Genomic DNA, 20,131 nt, shown 5'->3' with positions numbered 1-20,131 from the left:
TTGGAGCCAAACACAGGCTGCTGCCCCTCCTGTGCCCATTCAAAAAAGCACCCGAGTTGGACTGAGGCTTTATTAAATACACCTGTGCTGCAGAGGCTGCTACTCGTTCTCCTCGCTGCGCAGTCTGGCGTTGGGGTTGGTGATCTTGATGGCGAGTTGTGCGGCTCTTTCCACGATCACCTTCCTGTTCTTTGAGGACACGTTGTGGGCAATCTCTGCACAGTATGACCTGTTGGAGACACACAGCATTGGCCTTGGCTCCAGCAGCACCCAGAGCTGAGGCAAAGCCCTCTGGAGCCAGACCACCACGGGAACGCGTTGGAGCTGTCCTGCCAGCAGTACTCAGGCACAGCTGAGCTTGGGGGCATCACTGCACGGGCACTGAACCATGACTCCCTCCCCTCACTGTCTGGCCTGAAGCAGGAGCTCCAGAACAGCTCGGCTTTTCCTGTGAATGGCTCAGTCAAAGGTACTCATTAATTACCGTTCTTACTACTTTATAGCAAAAACAAGCACTAGAGCAGACTTGTGCCCAGGTGTGACCCAGAGCCACAGTTCTGACTGTAGTTACCAGTGATATGGTACAGCCTCACTCGCCATCATTGTGTATTTTTTCCAAGGGGATGAGATTGCCAGCCCCAAGGCCTCTCTGTGCCCCCACCCTCCGCAGCAGTGAGGGAATCGTGATGGCATCTGTGCTTTTAAAGGCAATGATTTTCCTCGTTTCCCCCAACCATGACACCTCTCCCAGGTGGGAGTACAGCCCCCACACACTCACTTGTTGCTCATCATCAGCACTTCCAGCTCTTTCACATTGTGGACCAGGAACTTTCTGAAGCCTGTGGGCAGCATGTGTTTTGTCTTCTTATTGCTGCCATAGCCGATGTTGGGCATCAGGATCTGTCCCTTGAAGCGCCGGCGCACTCTGTTGTCGATGCCTCTGGGTTTGCGCCAGTTGCGCTGCACAAACGCAGAGAGCAGTTGCAAAACGAGAGCACCCTGAACACAGCTGGCCCGAGGGCTGCCTACGCCCGCCTCCACGCTCCCTGCCCAGCTGCTGCAGCTTGGCACCGTCCTGCTGGGCTTCCCTTCACCATCTACACCAAAGGCACCCCAAAACTTCCTGTCCTGGGGAAGCTGCAGCAACTCCTCACCTTGATCTTGACATAGCGGTCAGACTGGTGCCGAATGAACTTCTTGGTTCTCTTCTTGACGATCTTGGGCTTCACGAGAGGCCTGAGGGCAGGCATGGTGGCTGCGGGACAGAGTGGGGTGAGCGAGGGGCGTGCCCAAGGTGCGGTGCAGCCCCCCGGGCCACGCGTGTCGCAGACTGCCTTCCCCCAAGGGCCACGGCGGGCCGGTGAGGGAATGGGTCTTCATCTGCTGGGGCTCTTCCTCCCGCCTCCGAAGCTGGCAGAGCACTGGGAGCTCTCCAGATGCGATCCTGGGAGGTGCCGCGGTGTCATCCCCGCGGCCCTGCAATGCCCCTGCCCGGAGCCCGGCGCCGCACGCCGTGGACATCACCAGCGACCCCCGGCTCCGCCCGCCCACGCTCCAGAGGCCCCGGCCCAACTGGTGACCGAGCGCGGCCGCGGCGGCCCCGCCGCCCGGGAATGGGCACGGGTGAGGCCCCAGCGCCGCCCATCCTCCGCAGGCAGAGGACCGGTGCCGGCCCGCGGGGGCCGCTTTCCGCGCCCGGGAAAAGAGATGCGGCGGAGAGGAAGGGAGAGGGAAGAAACCGGTCCGTGCCAGAAGCGCCGGGGCCCGGATGGCCCCGGATGGCGCGGCCGGGACTCACCGGTGCCGATGGCGCGTCCACCGCGGGCCGGGCGAGAGAGGGAGGGGCCTCCCGCGCAAGCGCTTATGGGACACGCGGGCGGTCCTGGCAGGGGCGTGTGGCGCTGTGGCGGCACACACAGCACACCGGCACCGGCGGGAGGCGCGGAGGCCAGACCACCGACGCGGCAACGTGGCACCGGGCAGGGAGGTTCAGTCCGGCGGGGGCGCCCAGATCGGTGCTTCCCGCCCACCGCCACGGACAGCGCGCCTGCTACGGGGCTGCAAGGACCTGTCTGCGTCACAGCGCAGGCTGTGCCCGCCAGCTGCTTCCGCCAGTGCGGGCGGACGGGTGGGTGCCCCCCGGAGGCGCGGCGGCGCCCGCCGGTCCCGCTCAGGCTCCAGAGGCCCGGAACGGCGCGGCACGGTCCGAGGGACAGAGAGCGGCCCCAGCTCCGGGAGCCAGAACCCGCCTCGGCCCCTCTCCTGCCGGAGCGACACGGGGCCCGTCCGTGGATGAGACTGGGAAGGCGCCAGTAGCTCCGGTGGCACCGGGGGCGGGCACCGAGCGGGGTCTGCTATGTCCCGGTCTGCTCCCTGCACAGGCTCTCCCCCTCAGCCCGTGTCCAGCAGCACCGATATCAGATCCCGACTGCTCCGGGCCTGGGGGAGGTAACGGTGGGCACGGGCTGGCTGTGCCCAGCGAGCCCCCAGCCCGGGGAGGCAGCTGCGGGCACAGAGCAGCACTGCAAGAAGAGACAGGCACTACAAAACAGGGACACGTTTATTTAAAAAATAGCAATGACTCCAGCCATGACATCACACAAATATTTACACCCAGAGCTGTGAGGGCACCCGAGCGGAGGTGGTGGGGCCAGGTCAGCCCCAGCTCAGCTCAGTCGATGCTCAGCCTCTCCCTGTTCTCCCACAGCCACGTGTGGTACACGTTCAACTTGTGGTCCTGTGGCTGCACCTGAGACACAGGGAAAATGTCAAGTATTAACTAAAACACCTTAAAATCATCGCTCCAACATCGTGAGTATTGGTTTTCCAGTGCCAGGGGGTCAGTGGACAAAAGTGAGACCCGAAGGGCATCACCCACCTCCTTCCACTCGTTAACACAGAAGATCCTGTAGGAGTCGTTGCCGTACTTGCCGATGCCGTGCAGCTCGATCGGGTACCGCCACGCCTTGCTCAGGTACTCACCTACAGGGCAGGGCACAGCACTCAGCACGGGCACACACACACCTGCCCCCACTGCCTACGTGCAGGACCACCCGGGCAGACCCTCTGCCACTCTTACATGACTTCACTTCGGCACATTTCAAATGAAAACCACAAGTTTCAGGTGTTTCCTGGGGCACGCAGACCATGAATCCCCATGGGTTAATCTAAAACTGTTGTGTTTGCACTTTCTGTTCAGAGAACGTGAATACCACATTAAACTCCTTTTCAACAAACCACCGTGGGAGTTTGAATCATAATCTCTCTCATCTGAACAAAATTCTCCTCTGCAGGTTTTGAGTATGGAATCAGAAAAATCCCAGCTGGAAGGGCCTTCTGCAGGTCACCAGAGCAACCCTGAGCAGAGCCACCCTGTAACAGTGCTCAAACACAGCAGCATGCTGCGGGTGCTTGGGTCTCTTCTACTCCAACAAGTTTCTGGTCTCCTGCAGAACACACGGTGGCTGGCATTTCCCTCCCAGTTCAGACTGGGATCAGCAGCTTTGCCTGTGTGACACCGATGGATCCCAAATGCTGCACAAAATAGCCACCAACCCACCCAACAGAGAAGCCACAGAGCAGCGTTCGCATCAAAGCTGTTTGTCTTTTGCCAGCATAACCAAGATGATCCCAGATGTCAGGAAAACCCACCCGAGAACCTGATGATGGTTTTGGCTCTGAGTTCGTAGAGGCCCAGAGGTTTGAGCAGCTCTGACATTTCTTTCCAGTCTGCAGCCCTGGCTACCTCAGGAGAAGGATACTTCTTCAGGAACTCCCAGAGCACCGGAATGGCCATTTTCCCTGGTGAAAGAATCCCGTGAGCAGGACGCTGGGATGGAGTTCTCCTTCTGCACTATCCATACACTTTCTCAAGTGAGCTTTTCCAAGGTAAGGTACCAACTAAGGATTATTATTTCACAGTGACACAAGCTAAAACAAATCAATTATTTCATTAGCACCATTAAAACTGGCAGCTCTTTCAGCCCTGAAAGGCCTCCCAACATCTACACACCTACTCCTGCTACTCTATTTACCTGAAGTTTTGTTGAGAAATATGGTGGCAATGAGAAGCTTCCATGGATCATGGAAGAGTGTTTCCTGGATAAGATTGAAAGGAGAACGTGGAGGAGTCCATTTTCTGAGAACCTTCCTTCTGGGTGGGCTGAGGGCTGTACAGGAGCAACACAGGAACATTTATTAGACAAGAAAGGATGGCTTTACCTATTTAATGAGAAAAAAATATGAAGACCTCTGAAGCATTATTGCGGAGGCACTGTGCATAGATGGAACCACAGCAGCTCCTACACAGCCTTTACAGGGCTGCAGGGGACTGTCCCACTTGGCACAGCTGCAGCCAGTGTCAAGCTGCAAGGAATTCTCCACATCATCACTTGATCCTGAGCTATCCTATCCCTTCCCCATAAAAAAATGTATTTCCCTAAATACAATACCTTCTTTGCTGTATTTACTGGAAAAATAGGGACTTGTTTTCCTTCTCTCCACTTGTGTTCGTGGGACAGACTCTTCTGTAAAGAAATAAACTTCAGCATTAAGAAAAAGCAGCAAGCATTTTGCTGTCATGTTTCACACACCACCTTTGCTTTATGCAGTGATGGAAACAGAAATTCTTCTCATGTACAGAACACAAGTGTACCTTAAATCTCCTCAGATTATTGCCTGACACTGTACAGCTTAAGAGCTTGGCACAGTAAGTTTCAGTTTTGATTAAGTCTGCATTAATTTAAATGCTGTTGGATAAAATGAGATTTGGATGTCAGAGCAGCTTGACCTGAAGCAGAACACGTGGCCTCGACAGTCAGGAGAGGCCTGGGCAGAAGGTGAGGGGTGGCATCACCCTCTGCTCTCACACGCACCTGGAGACATTGTGACTGCTGCGAAGCTCGTCCTGTGCCACGGCTCAGCATCCACCGCGGTGCCAGGCTGAACACTCTGCTTACCCAGATCCCCCAGATCTGCCACTGTCCCTCTCTCCAGTCCAGAGGATTTCTCCTCAGACCCCGCAGCAGGTGTGTCACTGGAGCACGGCCCCTCCTTTGGCAGGTGACCCAGCTCTCTCTGTGAGCCAGCCACTGACCTGAGCCGTGCCCTGGACATTGCTGACAGAGCTGTCTCTGCACCCACAGGGTCAGCCCCTGCTTCACCCACTCCCTGCCTGTCAGCTCCACCTGTGTCTGTCTGTCTACGGACCCTCTTGTTCTGAACACGCTTGGTCTCCTCTGTGTTAGAGATTCTTCTCTGCCTCTTGCTCTTGGTGTCACCTTGGTTCCTCCTTTCTGAGCCCTTCTCACATTTCCTAGTTTGGACACTTTTCCCATCTGCCCTCCTTCTGTTGGTTTTCAAATTCTCCTCTGGGTCTGTGCCTACCACTACTAAATCTGTGCCTTCCACAGTAGATGTAGCATCTTCCAGGTGTCCACTCCCAGCCTGGATGTTCTGAATTCCAACCTCAGCACCATTCTGTGCATGGAGCTCCTGCACTTTGCTCTGACAATCCTCCTTTTCCAGGTCAGTCCTCGCAGCTCCTGTGTCATATCCCCTCAATTCTGAGCGTGTGCTCCCTCGAGGAGCTGCAAAATCAAAATCTGCTGCTTTCAGTGTTGTCTCCCCAGTTTTCTGTAAATACTCCACAAGTGCTCGTTTCGACCTCAGCTTCTTCCCTTCAGGGCTGTGGTAGGAAAGGAAAGTAAATTAGCAATGATTTTCTCATTCTACTGCTCTTCGCTTAAAAATCTTCAATAATACATGAAAACAACCCCAAAACGAAGGGCAAAAACAGTTTCGAGTGTGACGTCTGGGCAGATTTCTGCGGTCCAGCCAAGCAAGGCCACACGGAGCTCACTGACAGCCCCAGCCTCACCTTATGAAGTACACGTCGATCCTCCCGGCTGTCCTGCCCGCCTGCCTGCGGCTGCTCACCCGCTGCCACCCGCGGGGGACGGCGCTGGGCCCCGCCGGGCCGTGGTCCCCGCAGCCGGGGCTGGGGCTGGGCCATTCCGCCGCCGCGCCTCGACTGCCGCCGCCGGGACTGCAGGGGAAGAAGAGGCCGGGTAAGGTCCCGCTGCCGGCGGAGCTCCGGGGACGGTAGGGTGGGCCTGGGCACGGACGCGCACACGCCCCCTGGGCCGGGCCCGCTCCGCCCGCAGCCCGCTGACGAGGCCCGCGCTCCGGACCCGCGCCGCCCTCACCCGCCCGCCGCTCCCGGCGCCGCCATCTCCCGCGCGCCGCACACGTGACCCTCACGGCACCGCCTCCGCGCCCCGCCCCGCGCGAGCGGCCCCTGCGGCGCCGGCAGCGCCCCCTGGTGCGGCGGCGGACCCGCGGGCCGCGGGCGCAGGCGCGTTGCCCGTGGCAGCGGCGGGGCCGGGGAAGCGCCCGGCGCGGAGCGGGCCCGGCCGTGAGGGGCGGCGCGGGACGGTGCCGAGCCGTGCCGAGCCGTGCCGAGCCGTGCGGGGTGCGAGGGATGCGGGCCGCGCTCACCTGGCGCGACAGGGCCGAGCAGTGGTGAGCGGCCCCGGCACCGCCGGCCCGTTCCGCTCCGGGCGGTGCTCGGGGCTGCGGGGGGTTCCCAGCGCGGGGCGGGCCCGGCCGCTCCTGCTGCTCGGGGCTTTGTGGGCAGTCACAGCCACGCTCCCTGGGGCCGGGTGGCACCTCTGGTCAGTTTCTGTCTCCTGACACGTGGCCCTTGGTTTGTTTGTTTGTTTCCCGCAGCATTTACGACCTCGCGTTCAAGCCGGATGGGACCCAGCTGATAATTGCTGCTGGAAACAGGCTGCTGGTAGGGAAACGTTCTTGTCCCCTCTCCTTTTCAGCTGTATGAGCATGATTTCTTTCACATTAACTTATGAGTATAACCTATCTGAAATCCCCTTATCTCTGTCAGTGCAGCCTCACAGCAACATACATATTAATGCAGGCCAATTCTAAAGTGTTTTGAAGCTTTTAAATATTTCTTACCAAGTTTTAAGCTCTATTTCCAAAAGTAATGAGATTTAAGTTATTTGTGTCATCTCGTCCTCTTGTGCGGTGCCCGGGGTTTGAGGTCCTGGCACAGCGCGCAGGGGCCGTGCTGGTGCAGGTTTCCTTAAATCTCTGTGACGAGGGCAGAGGCTCACACCCGTGTCCTGGCATTCAGGTGACAGGGCAGGTGTGGGAACATTCACCTCAAGCTGTTTTTGGGTCCTTGGGGCTGCTGCAAGAGCGGCTCAGGACCAGCTGCTCACAGTCCTGCAAAGCTTCCAGGTGGGGCAGGTGTAGGAGCTGCAGGAAGGGGCAGATGGGATGGATGGATTGTAGAGGTGGTGGAGTTCAGCATTGCAGGACAACAGGTGTTATTTTCAGGGCTAAAGAATCATGTATTTAGTGATGTTCCTTTGCAGTAATTTATTATGCTTAAACATAAACTGCGTAGAGAGATGTTTTAACAGCAAGATGTAAAATATAAAAATAAAAGATAAAAAGCCAATAAGATGTAAATCAAGCTGCCAAACAAGCTGTTGAAAAATGTCCTTTGTGCATGTTATTTTCTTGTACTGACTTCTTTCTTTCTAAGCATATCATGTTACAGAAAGCTGTTTCTGTGCTAGAAAATGTTTTGTCTTGTATGAGCTATATGACATCCAAAAATCAGACACAAAAAGAAGTGCATAATCGGCTGGCCTTCAGTAACTTTATATCCCAGCCCCCATACCAGAGGTGTTTACTCCAGGTTGGATGGGGCATGCAGCAACCTGGTTTAGTGGAAGGTCTCACTGCCCCACGGGGTCATGAAGTGAGTGAGCTTTAAAGTCCCTTCCCATCCAAATGTGGTTCTCTGATTCAATTCTTGTGTAAGTTCTTTTGTTTGTATACTTGGATTGGTTTTTTCTCCCCATTTGAACAGGTATATGATACTTCTGATGGAACCCTAATTCAGCCTTTGAAGGGACATAAAGACACTGTGTACTGCGTGGCTTATGCCAAAGATGGTAAATAGCACCTTGGGGCACTGTTACTGGTTTGGAAAGCACATCTCTCCCACTGGTGATTGCCCCGGAAATGGAGAAGTGGGCATTGCTCTGCTCACAGCCTGGGACTGCTGGGCTTTGTTCTTTAACAAGTGCTGGGGTTTGCTGTGCACTGTTCCTGTCAGTCTCCAGCCTGGGGCTGGACAACACTGGGAGGACTGGTTACTAGCAAGGCCATGGAATTGGTGCAGTACAGCCCCTGGAACTCCACGTGCCTGGGGAAGCACCAGCACATCCAGGCACTCAGTGTCAGCCCCTTTATTACTTGAGCCTTGTCGAGTTCAAGAACTTTTTGCTCTCTCTTTGATTGAGTATTTGATTGAAAGTGATTCTTGTATGTGTAGGATTTAAATTATCTCTGATTCCTAGGCAAGCGTTTCGCATCTGGTTCTGCTGATAAAAGTGTGATCATTTGGACTTCAAAGTTAGAAGGAATTCTGAAGTACACGTAAGTGATGCTGTTCAGTTCTGTGCCTCAGAAGCTGATTTTGATTATGCACTGCTGCAATTAAAGAGCACAAGCTGTTAGATTTGGGAGAAGGTTCACTAAGGTCAGAGAAAAGTGGTGATAGGGGAGAGAGGAGGAAAAGAGCAGCTGAAGTATCTGAGTAAGCAGGAAAGCAATTAAAGATATAAAAGGAGGTGGGGAATCCAGAGAAATCTGTGAATTTAGAGGACTGACAGAGAACTAAGGAAACTCAGAATAGGTCAGAATAAAATTAAACGTAATATGACCAGTCTTCTGTAATAACCCATAATTTTGGTTTGAAGTTCAGATTAAAGATGGGTTTGTCACTTCTGGTATATTTCAATCATTTGGGTCTGTTTTCAGTCAGCCCTCTGAAGCAACATCTTCATGTTCTCCCGAGTGCACATTTATCAGGAATGAGCTGGTCACTGCACAGAGCCCGCACAAACACACTTGGTTTAGGATTTGGATACCACCTGCAGTCATATTTTTCAAGCCACAGTTACTGTAATCTTGATGAAATATAGTGAATCCTGCTACTTGGAGACAGTTTTTACAAGGTTTATTACTTAATTACTTTACAGTAATAGCAGACTTACTTGATGTACTATAAACCAATCCAATTATTTTGGCATCTGCTGAAGCTTTCAGCTCACTTGCTGAAAGTCAGAAAAGGGACATTTGAGAATGATTTATTGAAATCTGATTGTAACTTCATTCTAGGCATAATGACTCTATCCAGTGCGTTTCATACAATCCTCTCACTCATCAGTTGGCATCCTGCTCGTCTGGGGATTTTGGTATGTCTTCTCCCTTGAACTTTGCCATTGAGACAGTGAATTCCATTACAGCTGGATAGCTAAGCTAACTGCAGATAGGTACAGCTCTGTGAGTCCAGAAGAGATGGGACACAAAGCTACCTCATGTTCAGTGACATTGGCTACTGATTTAAACCACTTAAATTTAGTGAGAAAGGACAGCAGTGAGGGGTCACAGGATCAAATGTGCTGCTCTGTTACTGGAGTTTTTTGCAGAGACACCCTCTGTTATTTAGATGGATCTTTTTCCCAGTTAATAATAAGTAATATGTATTTAAATGTCCACTAGCAGTGTACAAGACTTTGGTGCCTCTAAAATCCCAGCTGTTAGTTTCCAGTCTGAACTCTGGCACATACTTACTTGTCATTGGCTTTTTGTTTTCTTTCATCAAGGCTTGTGGTCTCCGGAACAGAAGTCAGTCTCTAAACATAAAACAAGCAGCAGGATTACTTGCTGTAGGTAAGTTTTAAGGGTTATCTATGTCATTTAAGTTAGTTTCAAGACAAACCATTTCAAATAAGATGGAAGCTTTAAAAAAAAGGACTTTTCCCTCCTTCTTTTTCAGTAGCAAAGTCTTGGTTTATGCTTGGTCCTGTTTGTAACCAAATCCTTCTGAAGGCATCAGAGACAGATTCTGGTCTTGAGCAGGTGTCTTAGCTGTTCTGTCTCTCTGTTCATCTTGTGCAATAACAATAAAATGAAGTTACAGGAAAAATAATTGCAATGTTTGTTTGTTGTTCATTCCCTGCTGAAGAAGGTATTACCTTTGTGGGGAACCTGAAGCAAGGATTCTTAACTGAAGTCATTCATCTGTCTGAAGAAGAGACCAGAATAGACCCTAGGCCTCCCCTGTCCTACACCAGACTGTTCCATGTTCTAAATGTGGCTTTTAAAGCATTTTGGTCTGCTCCCAGACTGCCATCCTCAAAATGTATCTGACTTAGTACATGTTACAGATATTGCAAGCTTTAATTTAATTTTTTACTTCTGTGTATATGACAAAATGTCCTTGATGTAGAGAGTGCTGTTGCTATAAATGTGGATTTTGATGCATAAACAAACCATAGGATTACTAGCCACCTCCCAGAACTCCCTCATAGAAATATACTTTAATCTACCATTCCTGTGTGAGTGTGCTACAAACCATCCTGCCTTCCTACTGCTTGTTTGCAGTAGTTTACTCTTCAGTATGCATGTGTTTTCTCAGCTGGACAAATGATGGCCAGTACCTTGCTTTGGGCATGTTCAACGGCATTGTCAGCATAAGGAACAAAAACGGTGATGAAAAAGTGAAAATAGAGAGGCCAGGGGGCTCTTCCTCTCCAGTATGGTCAATTTGTTGGAATCCTTCCAGGTAAATAATTTCATCATTCCTTGTTTTCATTCTGAATAGATAGTCCTTGGCTCATCGACTGCAGAAAGGCTTGACTTTTGTCCCTGCTGGAGCAGGTTAATTCCATATGTGTTACCTTCTTTAAGTGATTATATATTGGAGCTTTGGCTTTGCTGTCAGTCTTCAACCGAATAGAGAACCTGGGAACAAGTTTCGTTGGAGACGTGGGATTGTTTAGATTGGAAAAGCCCTTTGAGACATCAAATCCGACCACCCCCACAGCAGTGCCAAAGCCACCACTTACACCTGTCCCCAAGTGCCACATCCACACAGCTTTTAAATCCCTCCACCCCTGCTGTGGGCAGCTGTGCCAGCACTGGACAGCCCTTTCAGGGAAGAAATTTTCCCAATACCCAGCCTAAACCTTCCCTGGCAAAGCTTGAGGCCATTTCCTCTCGTTGTGTCCCTGCTCCCTGGGAGCAGAGCCTGACACCCCTCAAGCTTTGAGTTATTTCTGTAGAGGATACTGGTTTTGATTTTGTGTCCCCAAGCTGTTTTCCAGAGGTTTAAATTACAAACTGCTGTCCTTTCAGTTTGTGACTTTCAAAGAGTAGCAAAAAGTGAATTCTGCTATTCTGCAACTTGGTTCTGTTGCTCTAAGAGATTTGTTAATTAAATTGCTGTAGAATTACTACTTTTTTTTTTTGGTTTTTTTTTTTGGCAGAGATGAACGCAATGACATTTTAGCTGTGGCAGACTGGGGTCAGAAGCTTTCCTTTTACCACCTGAGTGGCAAGCAGGTATGTCTTAGAGAGTTTATTCAAGAGTCACAGGGTATCTTTGGTTCTGTTCTGTGGCCCACAATCAAAATATTTGTATGCAGGTGCTTTATAAATTACATTAAACGTCTTCTGTTTTCCCAGCCTTTTATGAGTCTACTTTTTTTAACCATTCCTCCTTCAGCTCCTATTTCTCACATAGCAGCTCAGCTGCTGTCTCACAGTTCTTCCATTAAAGCCCTTACAGCTCTGCTGACTTGTGTGACATGGTTCACTGGTTTGTAGAGAACATCTTTGTGGGTTTTTTCAGCTGGTTAAAGGGGTTTTGTGAGTTGTTGTGGTCTGAGCAGAATGGTTTGGGACTGGAGGGATTCTTGGACATATTTTAGAACTGTCTTTGGGAATCTTAATATAGCCAGTGGTTCTGGGTATTGAAAGGCCGTGCATGGAGGAGATGAATGGTGATGGCACTTGTTTTCAGGAAAGATGAAATGATCCTTTTCTTAATGTTTTTGATTGGTCTTTTTTATTTTCCCTTGTAGATTGGGAAGGACAGAGTGCTCAATTTTGACCCGTGCTGCATCAGCTACTTTACTAAAGGAGAGTATCTCTTGCTGGGAGGCTCAGACAGACAGGTTTCTCTCTTCACAAGGGATGGAGTACGCCTGGGCACTGTGGGAGAGCAGAGCAGCTGGGTGTGGACCTGCAAAGTTAAACCAGACTCCAACTATGTGGTAAGTAGGGACGTTTTTCTAACGTTTTTGCAGGGAATTTGTTACTTTGAGTAAGATCATACATTTTCAGCTTAGTTGCTTGGACATTCCTACTGAGGCAGTAGAACCTCAGCAGGGAGGTCCTGTAACTGCCACTAGAATTACATATATCCCACAAAAGTAAAACCTTAGCTGTAAGAAGGATCTAAGGAGCATAACACCTGCTCTCAAGTGGTAAGGTGTTTGCTGCATTTTGGTTAAAAAAGAGGAGGGAAAAATAATTAAAAATATCAGCTAATAACTTCTGGACTTGATCAAATCTAATTCCATGATGGGAAGAAAATGCCTACAGGGTAACTGTCAGCCTAAAATGCTGCACTCTTGAGTCCTGTACAAGTGGGAAGTGAATTAAAGCAAATTTAAAAATGAACAAACAAACACACCCCCTCTGTGTGTTTGTCTAATCAAATCTAACCCAAACCCCAACCAAATAAAGCCAAGCCCCCCCCAGCATGGTGGTTTCCATGGTCTGTGGTGAGATCAGTCCATTCTCAGTGCACTTGTGCCATGGTTAAATGTAAGTCAGCTGTAACTGGTGTTGGTCTGTTCATTATGCAGGAAAAGGGACACGGTCATCACATAAACACCACACACTCTGCCAGTTCTCACCTGTTTGTACCGATTAACTGAAATCATTCCCTTCTTGTGTTCAGGCAGTAGGGTGTCAGGATGGAACTATCTCCTTCTACCAGCTGATTTTCAGCACTGTCCACGGCCTCTATAAAGACCGCTACGCCTACAGGGACAACATGACCGATGTTATTGTCCAGCACCTCATCACGGAGCAAAAAGGTAACTCCACACTTGCAGGCAGGCCAAAGCTTCCTGCAGCTTGTTCTAATTAATATCCATCAGGATGCTTGGAATGTATGCTGCATGTACCTGACAGGCTGTTGTCACTTTGGCAGTCAGAACGTGGAACACACTTTGGATGAGGAGAGGGCAAACTTGGAGTGTGCAAGTTCAGCACTGACAAGTTAAATGAAAGATGTGGGGATTGACAAAGAGACTGGGAGGGACAGGGGCTCTTAAAATAAGGTTCTAATCTCTGAAAATGAGATAAAAATACTATGTGTTAAATTTAGCTTTTATTTTCCTTACTTGTAACCTCAAGCATTTGTGCTTATTTTGTTTCTCCGTTTCTGCTGCCTTTTTATGGCAAGGATTCGAAGTACTGCTCCAGAATGTGCTTTCATAGAGGATGGTAAACTGTGACAGGGATAGTAGATTACGTAGATGCAGGGCAGCAAACATATCTGAGCAGGAATGTGCTTTGAATTTTAGAAGTGCTCTAGGGAGATTCAATTTTAGTGTATTAGTTCTCTGATTTCTGTATGTTATTTTTGTGTCAGCTTATACTTTATCATTTTGGTGTTTTTTCTTTCTAGTTAGAATAAAAGGCAGAGAGCTTGTGAAGAAAATTGCAATCTACAAAAACAGATTAGCCATCCAGATGCCAGAGAAAATCCTGATTTATGAGTTGTACACGGATGACTCTGCAGATATGTACTATCGGGTGAAGGAAAAGATCATAAAGAAATTTGAATGTAACTTGCTGGTGGTGTGTTCAGATCACATTATTTTATGCCAGGTATGTAATAAAAAGCTAGAGTAGTCCTGGGGTGTGTTCAGTGTTCAAGGCAGCTGTCCCACACAGTGGCTGACTGTGGGATCTGCTGCAGCACTTCCCAAGGCAGTCCTGCAGTGCCCTGCAGTGCTCACATGCTGCTGGGCAGCCTCTGTGACGTGGCTCAGGTGACTCTGGTTCAGTAAAGCAGGCTCTAGAGTGAATTTGATAAATTAGCACAGAATCCAGGGGTTCTTTTGGGTGGGAGAGAGCTACTAGAAGAAGATTAGGGGTGTTTGGTTTTTTTTGCTCATAGGATTGGAAAATCTTAAAGAATTCACCCATTAAATTGAGTATTTCACTTTATGATTTTTAAATGTAGAAGTAGACACACCTGCTAGTATAGGTATAAACATCACACGTCAGACACAGATTTTTGTCTTTGCCTCCAGGCTGTGTTTTATACTTTACTGTGTCCTTAGGAGAAGAGACTGCAGTGCCTCTCATTTAGTGGTGTTAAAGAACGAGAATGGCTGATGGAATCTCTTATTCGTTACATTAAAGTAATTGGAGGACCTCCAGGAAGAGAAGGCCTCTTAGTTGGTCTGAAGAATGGTCAGGTAACACATCATCTCTGGTATGTGTCTTTCCAGTGTGCACAAAACGTGTTCTGTGCTCTTCAAGGGAGACCTTAGGAGCAGCAGGCCCTTCTGCAACCTAGAATTTTATTTGACAGTCTCATTTTGGGATTAAGAATTGATTACTTCTGTCTTTCAGATTCTCTGACAGTAAAATCATACAAATATGTTAACTGGGTCTGGAGGTCTGTGAGTTGTTGGTGTCAACTGACAAAATTGAGTTCTTGGTGAAGAGAGCAGGTTTGCCTTTAGTGGGGGTTGGAGGTGTGTACACTTCTCCTGATGACCACTTGTGAGGGTGTGGATGTTCTCCAGGTGTAGGGGCTGTCTGTTTCACACGCCAGGTGGCAGCTGGGATGCCATACTGGAGCCCAGAGGTACTGATAGCAAGAGATCCTGTGTGTCATCCGTATGTTATGTATGCCTGTATTAAGGAAATTGTGTGACTAGTGGAGAATCCAGGATGTATGGCATCTGATTTATCTGTATAGGCTTGTGACCTAGAGCGTGTTGAAACAGCCAGGCTGCTCAGGAGACTCAAACTGGAAGCATTTCCCTAATTCTGTTGCAGTTTGTCTCTGAAAAAGCTTGCAATTTCACACTTCAGGCAGCACTGAAGGTTTTACCCGCTGTGCTGTTTCCAGTTCTGGGGACAGAAAAGTCTGAGTGAGTTGGTTTCCCACGTGCCTAGATCCTGAAGATCTTTGTGGACAACGCGCTGGCGATCGTGCTGCTGAAGCAGGCGACGGCCGTGCGCTGCCTGGACATGAGCGCCTCGCGCAGCAAGCTGGCCGTGGTGGATGAGAACGACACCTGCCTGGTCTACGACATCCACACCAAGGAGCTCCTCTTCCAGGTGAACTTGCTGGGCTTTTTTGAACGGGGGGCAGGAAGCAGTTTGGTGCACAGAACATCCCAGAAGTGTTGCTGTGCAGAAATTCGTGTAACTCATTTAAGCTGTTAATCACATCTTGTACAATGTAGAATTTAACTGTGATCTGTTTATCAAAACCACCCTCTCAGAGGTGGTGGAGTAGGAATGAGAAGACAGGAAATCTGTGTGAGCAACAGCTGAATAAAGAGCTCTTAGACATGTGACCTTTCCAGTTTAATTTAGAACTCTGCTCTGCTTCCCTCTGAAGCATTACGGTTAATGAGCATTTTAGTTTTATCATTAGTACGAACAGAATTAAAGCCTAAACATCTTTGTTCGTTGGGTATTCATAGGCTATGAAAGGAATCATGATAATGCTCTCTTCATTGGCAGTTTAGCAGTCACTTATTAATGTTGATTAAATGTTTTCAGAACATACTGGATAGCAAGGATGGAGTGCTGCAAGATAGGTTCTGCAACTTCCTTTGTGTAATGGACTGAGAAATGATCAATTAAATGTGCTGACTAGCAGTATATTATTGTGGAATTTGGTATTGTTTTACAGATTGATTGTAGAGATTGCTAGTAAATAAACATAAAAGGCAAGACAATTATAGCTGAGTATTAAAATGTTAAATACATCCCAGTGAATCTGTTTGGGAAAATTCTAGGCTTTAGGATATTGCAAATGTGAATAATCGGTGTGTGTGTGCACACCAGGCTGTAATGGGTCAAACACTCTGGCTGAAGGAGGCATGTTTCTTAGCAAAACTGTGATTGCATCAGTTGTAATCCTGAGATGTTCTGCTCATTAGGAACCCAATGCTAATAGTGTGGCCTGGAATACCCAGTGTGAGGATATGCTTTGCTTTTCTGGAGGGGGTTACCTCAATATCAAAGCTAGCAACTTCCCTGTCCACCAGCAAAAACTGCAAGGCTTTGTTGTGGGTTACAATGGCTCCAAGATCTTCTGCCTTCATGTTTTCTCTATGTCAGCAGTTGAAGTTCCGCAGGTAATCCTTTAATCTCATTAAGTGTTGCTTTATATCTCGTAAACATGAATGTTTAACAAGTGAAGAAGCTTTTCTGAGATTTACTTGTATTTCATTACTAAAATGATTGCAGTTCACACTTCCTTCGTTGTTATTTGAGTTATATTGTGTGATATATTTTATTTTTGTTTCTTTGGCATTAATTAAGCTAACTTCCTTTTTGCTGTTGGCAATTGTTTCTGATTCCCCCTTTCTACTTGCAAATGCACATAATCTAATATAGTGCAGGCCTTACCTCCTGCAGGATTTTTGCTATGTTTTCTCTATATAACTTTTATCCATTGTAATTTCATTTTTCTTGAATACATAAAATACTGTTTTATTGTTGCTTCATCTAGATGTCTTTAGGCAATATTTAAATTGAATATTTTAGTCGGAATCTATAGTACCTGTGTGGTCTTTATATTCAAAATTTAGGGATTGTATTCCATAAAATCCTGATTTCTGTCATCATGGAAGTTAAAAAAAAAAACAAAAAAACCCCAAAACAAACAAACAAACAAACAAAAAAAAAACCGAAGCAAAGAAAAGAAAGTAAAAGGATTGTGACTCCGTGCATCCAAGAGCGTGCAGGACTTGCCTTGGCGAATCAATGAATAAGGCAGAATGTCCTGTGCTTGTATTGACTGATGCACACCCCTGTTCCAGACCCTCTGTCCCCTGAGGCCCTGGGCAGGTCCTTGGTGAGGCTCTGGCTTGTCCAGGGTGGTTGGCAGCCACAAACAGGATCACCAGGCCTTGAACATTCCTGTCTGCCTTTGGCATGCTGTTGTCACTGAGATGCCACAGAATTATTGTGCAGCATCTCAGAGGCATCTTCTCCAAAGCTGTGCTTTTGGAGAGAGGCAGTAGCAAAGGGTGTACAGTGTTCAGAGGAATTGATAAAAGTAGCACAGAAATGGACCTGCATCGTGCTGGGCTTGCAGAGCCAGGGTAGGGCAGTGGTGCTGCAGTGCTCCCTGTTCCTCAGAGGGCTCTGTGGCTGCAGACCCACATCTGTCTGTGTGTCACCCTGCAGCAGCTGGCAGCTCCCCACGGGGATTTCCTTTGGGGCAGGTCCTCAAAAGCCCAGTGTGTTTTGTGCCTGTCCAGTCCCAGCCTCGGTAGCACAGCTTTGTCCTCTTGGCTGGGGCAGGAGGGTTACTTTACTCCCCCTTCCTGTGTGTCTGGGTGTTTCCAGGTACACACCACTCCTCCTGCTCTTGGCCCTTGAGAGCACACTGCCCCTCCTTTGCTCTGCTTCCACAGCACTAAAAAAGCTCGCTGTACGTCATATTTAGCATGTTCAATGCTCAGAAGAATTCACATCCTTAACTACTCCCTAATATTGCAAGGAACTGAAGATTTCAAAATGGATGAGTTTGGAATGTAATTAACCCAGCTTGTCTAAAGATAAGATAAAGATCACCCCAGAATGTTGTTCTGTCTGTGTACAAAACTGAGATGTTTATTCTCTGGGCAGCTTGTAACGGTTGTGATTAGAATATTTTTTTCCCCCCCAATGTATGTAGAAAATTTCACTAATATATCGCAGTATTATGATGCTTTCTGATACGTGTTTTTTTCTATGACAATCCTCAGTCTGCACCCATGTATCAATATCTGGAACGAAAAATGTTTAAAGAAGCCTATCAAATTGCATGTTTAGGAGTGACTGATGCTGACTGGAGAGAGCTGGCCATGGAAGCCTTGGAAGGGCTGGAGTTTGAAACTGCTAAAAAGGTAAAGCATTTGTTTACTCGTTTAGCAGAAAGCTTGGGTTTGATATTTATATGTGTGTGTGTGTGTGTGTGTGTGTATGACTGTACTGCATGTTTTGTGGCTGGAATGCGTGGTGTTCCTGGGTTACTGTCTTGCTTGTATCGTATTCCACAAACAAAGCAATTGTTTGTTATAAACTCATGATTTTGAGATGAGGTTTTGAACTGAAATCTGATGTATCTCTCTAGATAAATGCCATGTTCTAAATCAAAGTGTTCGACAGAAAGAAAATGGTTTCATCTGGGAATGCCTTAATGGATTTAGGGGAGCAAAGCTGGGAAGCAGAGCTGGGAAGCAGTGCCCACCGGGTGGCAGCAGAGGATGCTCACCTCCCTTTGGCCCCCACCTTCCTTACTGCTACAAACTTGCCCTTCCCCCCCCTAAACATTTAATATAACCTCAGTACAAATGTGAAGATTTCCTACTCTTTGGTATCTCCCGTGAAGGCTGTGGTGCTGGGACAGCATCGTTTCAGTCCTTTTCTGTGTGGCATGCCTTGCTTTGGGGAGTGGTCTGTGAGTGGGCATAGACTGAAGGACTGAGTTTTCTCTGGCATAAAATACTTCCCTATTTTCTTTCACCACCTCTTCTCAAGTAAGAGAGAGCAAACTGAGTTCAACGTCATGAATATTGTATGAAAGACAAAACATTCTAAAAATACACTGAGAATGGTCTGAAGTGATAGACATCTTTTAATAACATTTTTTTAAAAAAGGAAATTAAATGCCTTTTTTTTTTTTTTTCTTAAGTGGAGGCATCAGAATAATTCCAGTCTCATGGATGGCTTTATGCAAATAGATACTTTTAAAAAGAAGTTTTCAGTACCTCCTTGGAATTTTTAAGTAGTGCCCTCTTAGAATTAGAACGGATTAATTCAAACAAAAGCAGCTTCTTGACATTAAAGGCTCTTACAGTTCCTAGTTCAATCCGATGTAAGCAGAATACTCTGTGCCCTCTTCAGTTTGGTTGGAAGTCTTGAATGTGCAGCCCAAAGAGTTAAATTTCTGTTTTGTGATGCATGTCAGGAATAAGTGCTGAGCTGCTGCAACTTGCACGTGACTTTGCCACTTGAGACTTTGGGTTCCACATTTATCTCCATTTGCAAAGATATTACACTGTCTTAAAGCACTTTTATCTTATCGTCTTCTTACTTCCTTTCCTCTCTCTGAGCTCCTTTCATGCTGGATTTTCGGAATGGTTTAAAAACTAGGAGCATATGCAGCCGGCTTTGACAATAGGATCAGTTATGTGCCCTTCCTTGTAACAGTTTCCTGAAATTTCCTCCTCTGTGTCACACCTCACATCAAAATGGAGAAGCTATAAAATAGCCAGAATACAAGCTGGTAATATTTTAATTGCCACTTTGTATTTCTTGGGGGACTGATGGGCACAGCTCCGGCTGCCTGCTGGGCCAAGCTGTTCCTGTCTCCTCTCCTGTCACAGCTCAGGGGCCTCAGCCACAGTCAGAGCCCTTCAGCTTTGGGACTACACAAACCCAAAACCCAGCAGACTTCTGCTTGTCCTTTTTGTATGAAGACAGCTTGATTCATGCAGAATAGTATTTGGTGTTTTCTGGGTTTTCAAGTTAATGCCTTTTACTCTTTTTTTAAAAATTATTTTCAATAGGCATTTACCAGAGTACGAGACCTTCGATATTTAGAACTGATCAGCAGCATAGAGGTAAGCCAGTGTTCAAGAAGGTGTATTTTCTTAAAGTTACTACTGTACCAAATTCAGTGCTTTCTGTTTTGGAAGGACTTTTGTTTGGATAGTGCTTCTGACTGTTGTAAATGTGTTTGAAGTGAAAAATCCTGGTTAGTAGAGGTGGCTCAAGTTCTAATCATAGTATTGGAACTTCATGGACCAAAATGTGGGTGTGGGATGGGAACTTCTGAAACTGTCTTCAGGAGTACTGGAAAAATGTTCAATATTCAATTAATAATTGGTAGCATACTACTGGGCTGACAGAGCTTAGTACAGAATACTTCATAAACATGAGTTCATTAAGCCTTTCCCTACCCCCTGGAGGTAGGTAATTACTA

At 47.8% G+C, this 20,131-nt stretch overlaps 3 protein-coding genes and 1 non-coding gene across 6 annotated transcripts in view; 1 reads left to right on the top strand and 3 right to left on the bottom strand.

The window, feature by feature from the left end:
- Positions 1–56: 56 nt before the first annotated feature.
- RPL32 (ribosomal protein L32) lies at positions 57–1,956 on the bottom strand. Its single transcript, XM_030228205.2, has 4 exons — positions 1,799–1,956; positions 1,155–1,255; positions 779–960; positions 57–229 (listed from the first exon to the last, which is right to left on the bottom strand). The coding sequence occupies exons 2-4, from the start codon at positions 1,248–1,250 to the stop codon at positions 100–102; spliced, it is 408 nt and encodes a 135-aa protein (XP_030084065.1). The 5' UTR covers positions 1,251–1,255; positions 1,799–1,956; the 3' UTR covers positions 57–99.
- LOC115484127 (small nucleolar RNA SNORA7) lies at positions 1,319–1,454 on the bottom strand. Its single transcript, XR_003944857.1, has one exon. It is a non-coding gene; the product is annotated as a small nucleolar RNA SNORA7 (small nucleolar RNA).
- Positions 1,957–2,542: 586 nt separating the features above from the next.
- On the bottom strand, positions 2,543–6,244 carry MBD4 (methyl-CpG binding domain 4, DNA glycosylase). Its single transcript, XM_050979166.1, has 8 exons — positions 6,207–6,244; positions 5,879–6,046; positions 4,875–5,686; positions 4,452–4,526; positions 4,035–4,169; positions 3,652–3,801; positions 2,879–2,982; positions 2,543–2,749 (listed from the first exon to the last, which is right to left on the bottom strand). The coding sequence occupies exons 1-8, from the start codon at positions 6,230–6,232 to the stop codon at positions 2,672–2,674; spliced, it is 1,548 nt and encodes a 515-aa protein (XP_050835123.1). The 5' UTR covers positions 6,233–6,244; the 3' UTR covers positions 2,543–2,671.
- A 115-nt stretch (positions 6,245–6,359) lies between these two features.
- Positions 6,360–20,131, top strand: part of IFT122 (intraflagellar transport 122) — a 29,755-nt gene continuing 15,983 nt past the window's right edge. For all 3 annotated transcript variants that reach the window (XM_050979326.1, XM_030227938.2, XM_050979328.1), the window contains exons 1-16: positions 6,360–6,522; positions 6,730–6,796; positions 7,901–7,985; positions 8,394–8,472; positions 9,217–9,293; positions 9,705–9,771; positions 10,520–10,666; positions 11,370–11,445; positions 11,967–12,158; positions 12,851–12,989; positions 13,586–13,788; positions 14,247–14,384; positions 15,094–15,258; positions 16,092–16,289; positions 17,910–18,050; positions 19,716–19,769. In XM_050979326.1, coding sequence (XP_050835283.1) covers positions 6,482–6,522; positions 6,730–6,796; positions 7,901–7,985; positions 8,394–8,472; positions 9,217–9,293; positions 9,705–9,771; positions 10,520–10,666; positions 11,370–11,445; positions 11,967–12,158; positions 12,851–12,989; positions 13,586–13,788; positions 14,247–14,384; positions 15,094–15,258; positions 16,092–16,289; positions 17,910–18,050; positions 19,716–19,769 — 1,869 coding nt within the window. In that variant the 5' untranslated portion in view covers positions 6,360–6,481. The remainder of the gene's footprint in view (positions 6,523–6,729; positions 6,797–7,900; positions 7,986–8,393; positions 8,473–9,216; positions 9,294–9,704; positions 9,772–10,519; positions 10,667–11,369; positions 11,446–11,966; positions 12,159–12,850; positions 12,990–13,585; positions 13,789–14,246; positions 14,385–15,093; positions 15,259–16,091; positions 16,290–17,909; positions 18,051–19,715; positions 19,770–20,131) is intronic.

The sequence above is a fragment of the Serinus canaria genome, chromosome 12 (genome assembly GCF_022539315.1).
Source record: "Serinus canaria isolate serCan28SL12 chromosome 12, serCan2020, whole genome shotgun sequence".
Lineage (NCBI taxonomy): Eukaryota > Metazoa > Chordata > Aves > Passeriformes > Fringillidae > Serinus > Serinus canaria.
Note: the sequence above shows the minus strand (reverse complement) of the source record. Positions and strands in the feature narration are given on the sequence as shown.

Excerpts from the sequence above, each read along its gene's own strand:
- MBD4 (XM_050979166.1), bottom strand. The coding sequence starts at position 6,232 with ATGGCGGCGCCGGGAGCGGCGGGCGG. Across the intron at positions 5,687-5,878 it reads ATCGACGTGTACTTCATAAG|CCCTGAAGGGAAGAAGCTGA; the intron begins GTGAGGCTGGGG and ends TTCCTACCACAG. Across the intron at positions 2,983-3,651 it reads AACCATCATCAGGTTCTCGG|GTGAGTACCTGAGCAAGGCG; the intron begins GTGGGTTTTCCT and ends CCTGCCCTGTAG.
- RPL32 (XM_030228205.2), bottom strand. The coding sequence starts at position 1,250 with ATGCCTGCCCTCAGGCCTCTCGTGAAGCCCAAGATCGTCAAGAAGAGA. Across the intron at positions 961-1,154 it reads ACCGCTATGTCAAGATCAAG|CGCAACTGGCGCAAACCCAG; the intron begins GTGAGGAGTTGC and ends GCGTTTGTGCAG. Across the intron at positions 230-778 it reads GTGCTGATGATGAGCAACAA|GTCATACTGTGCAGAGATTG; the intron begins GTGAGTGTGTGG and ends TGTCTCCAACAG.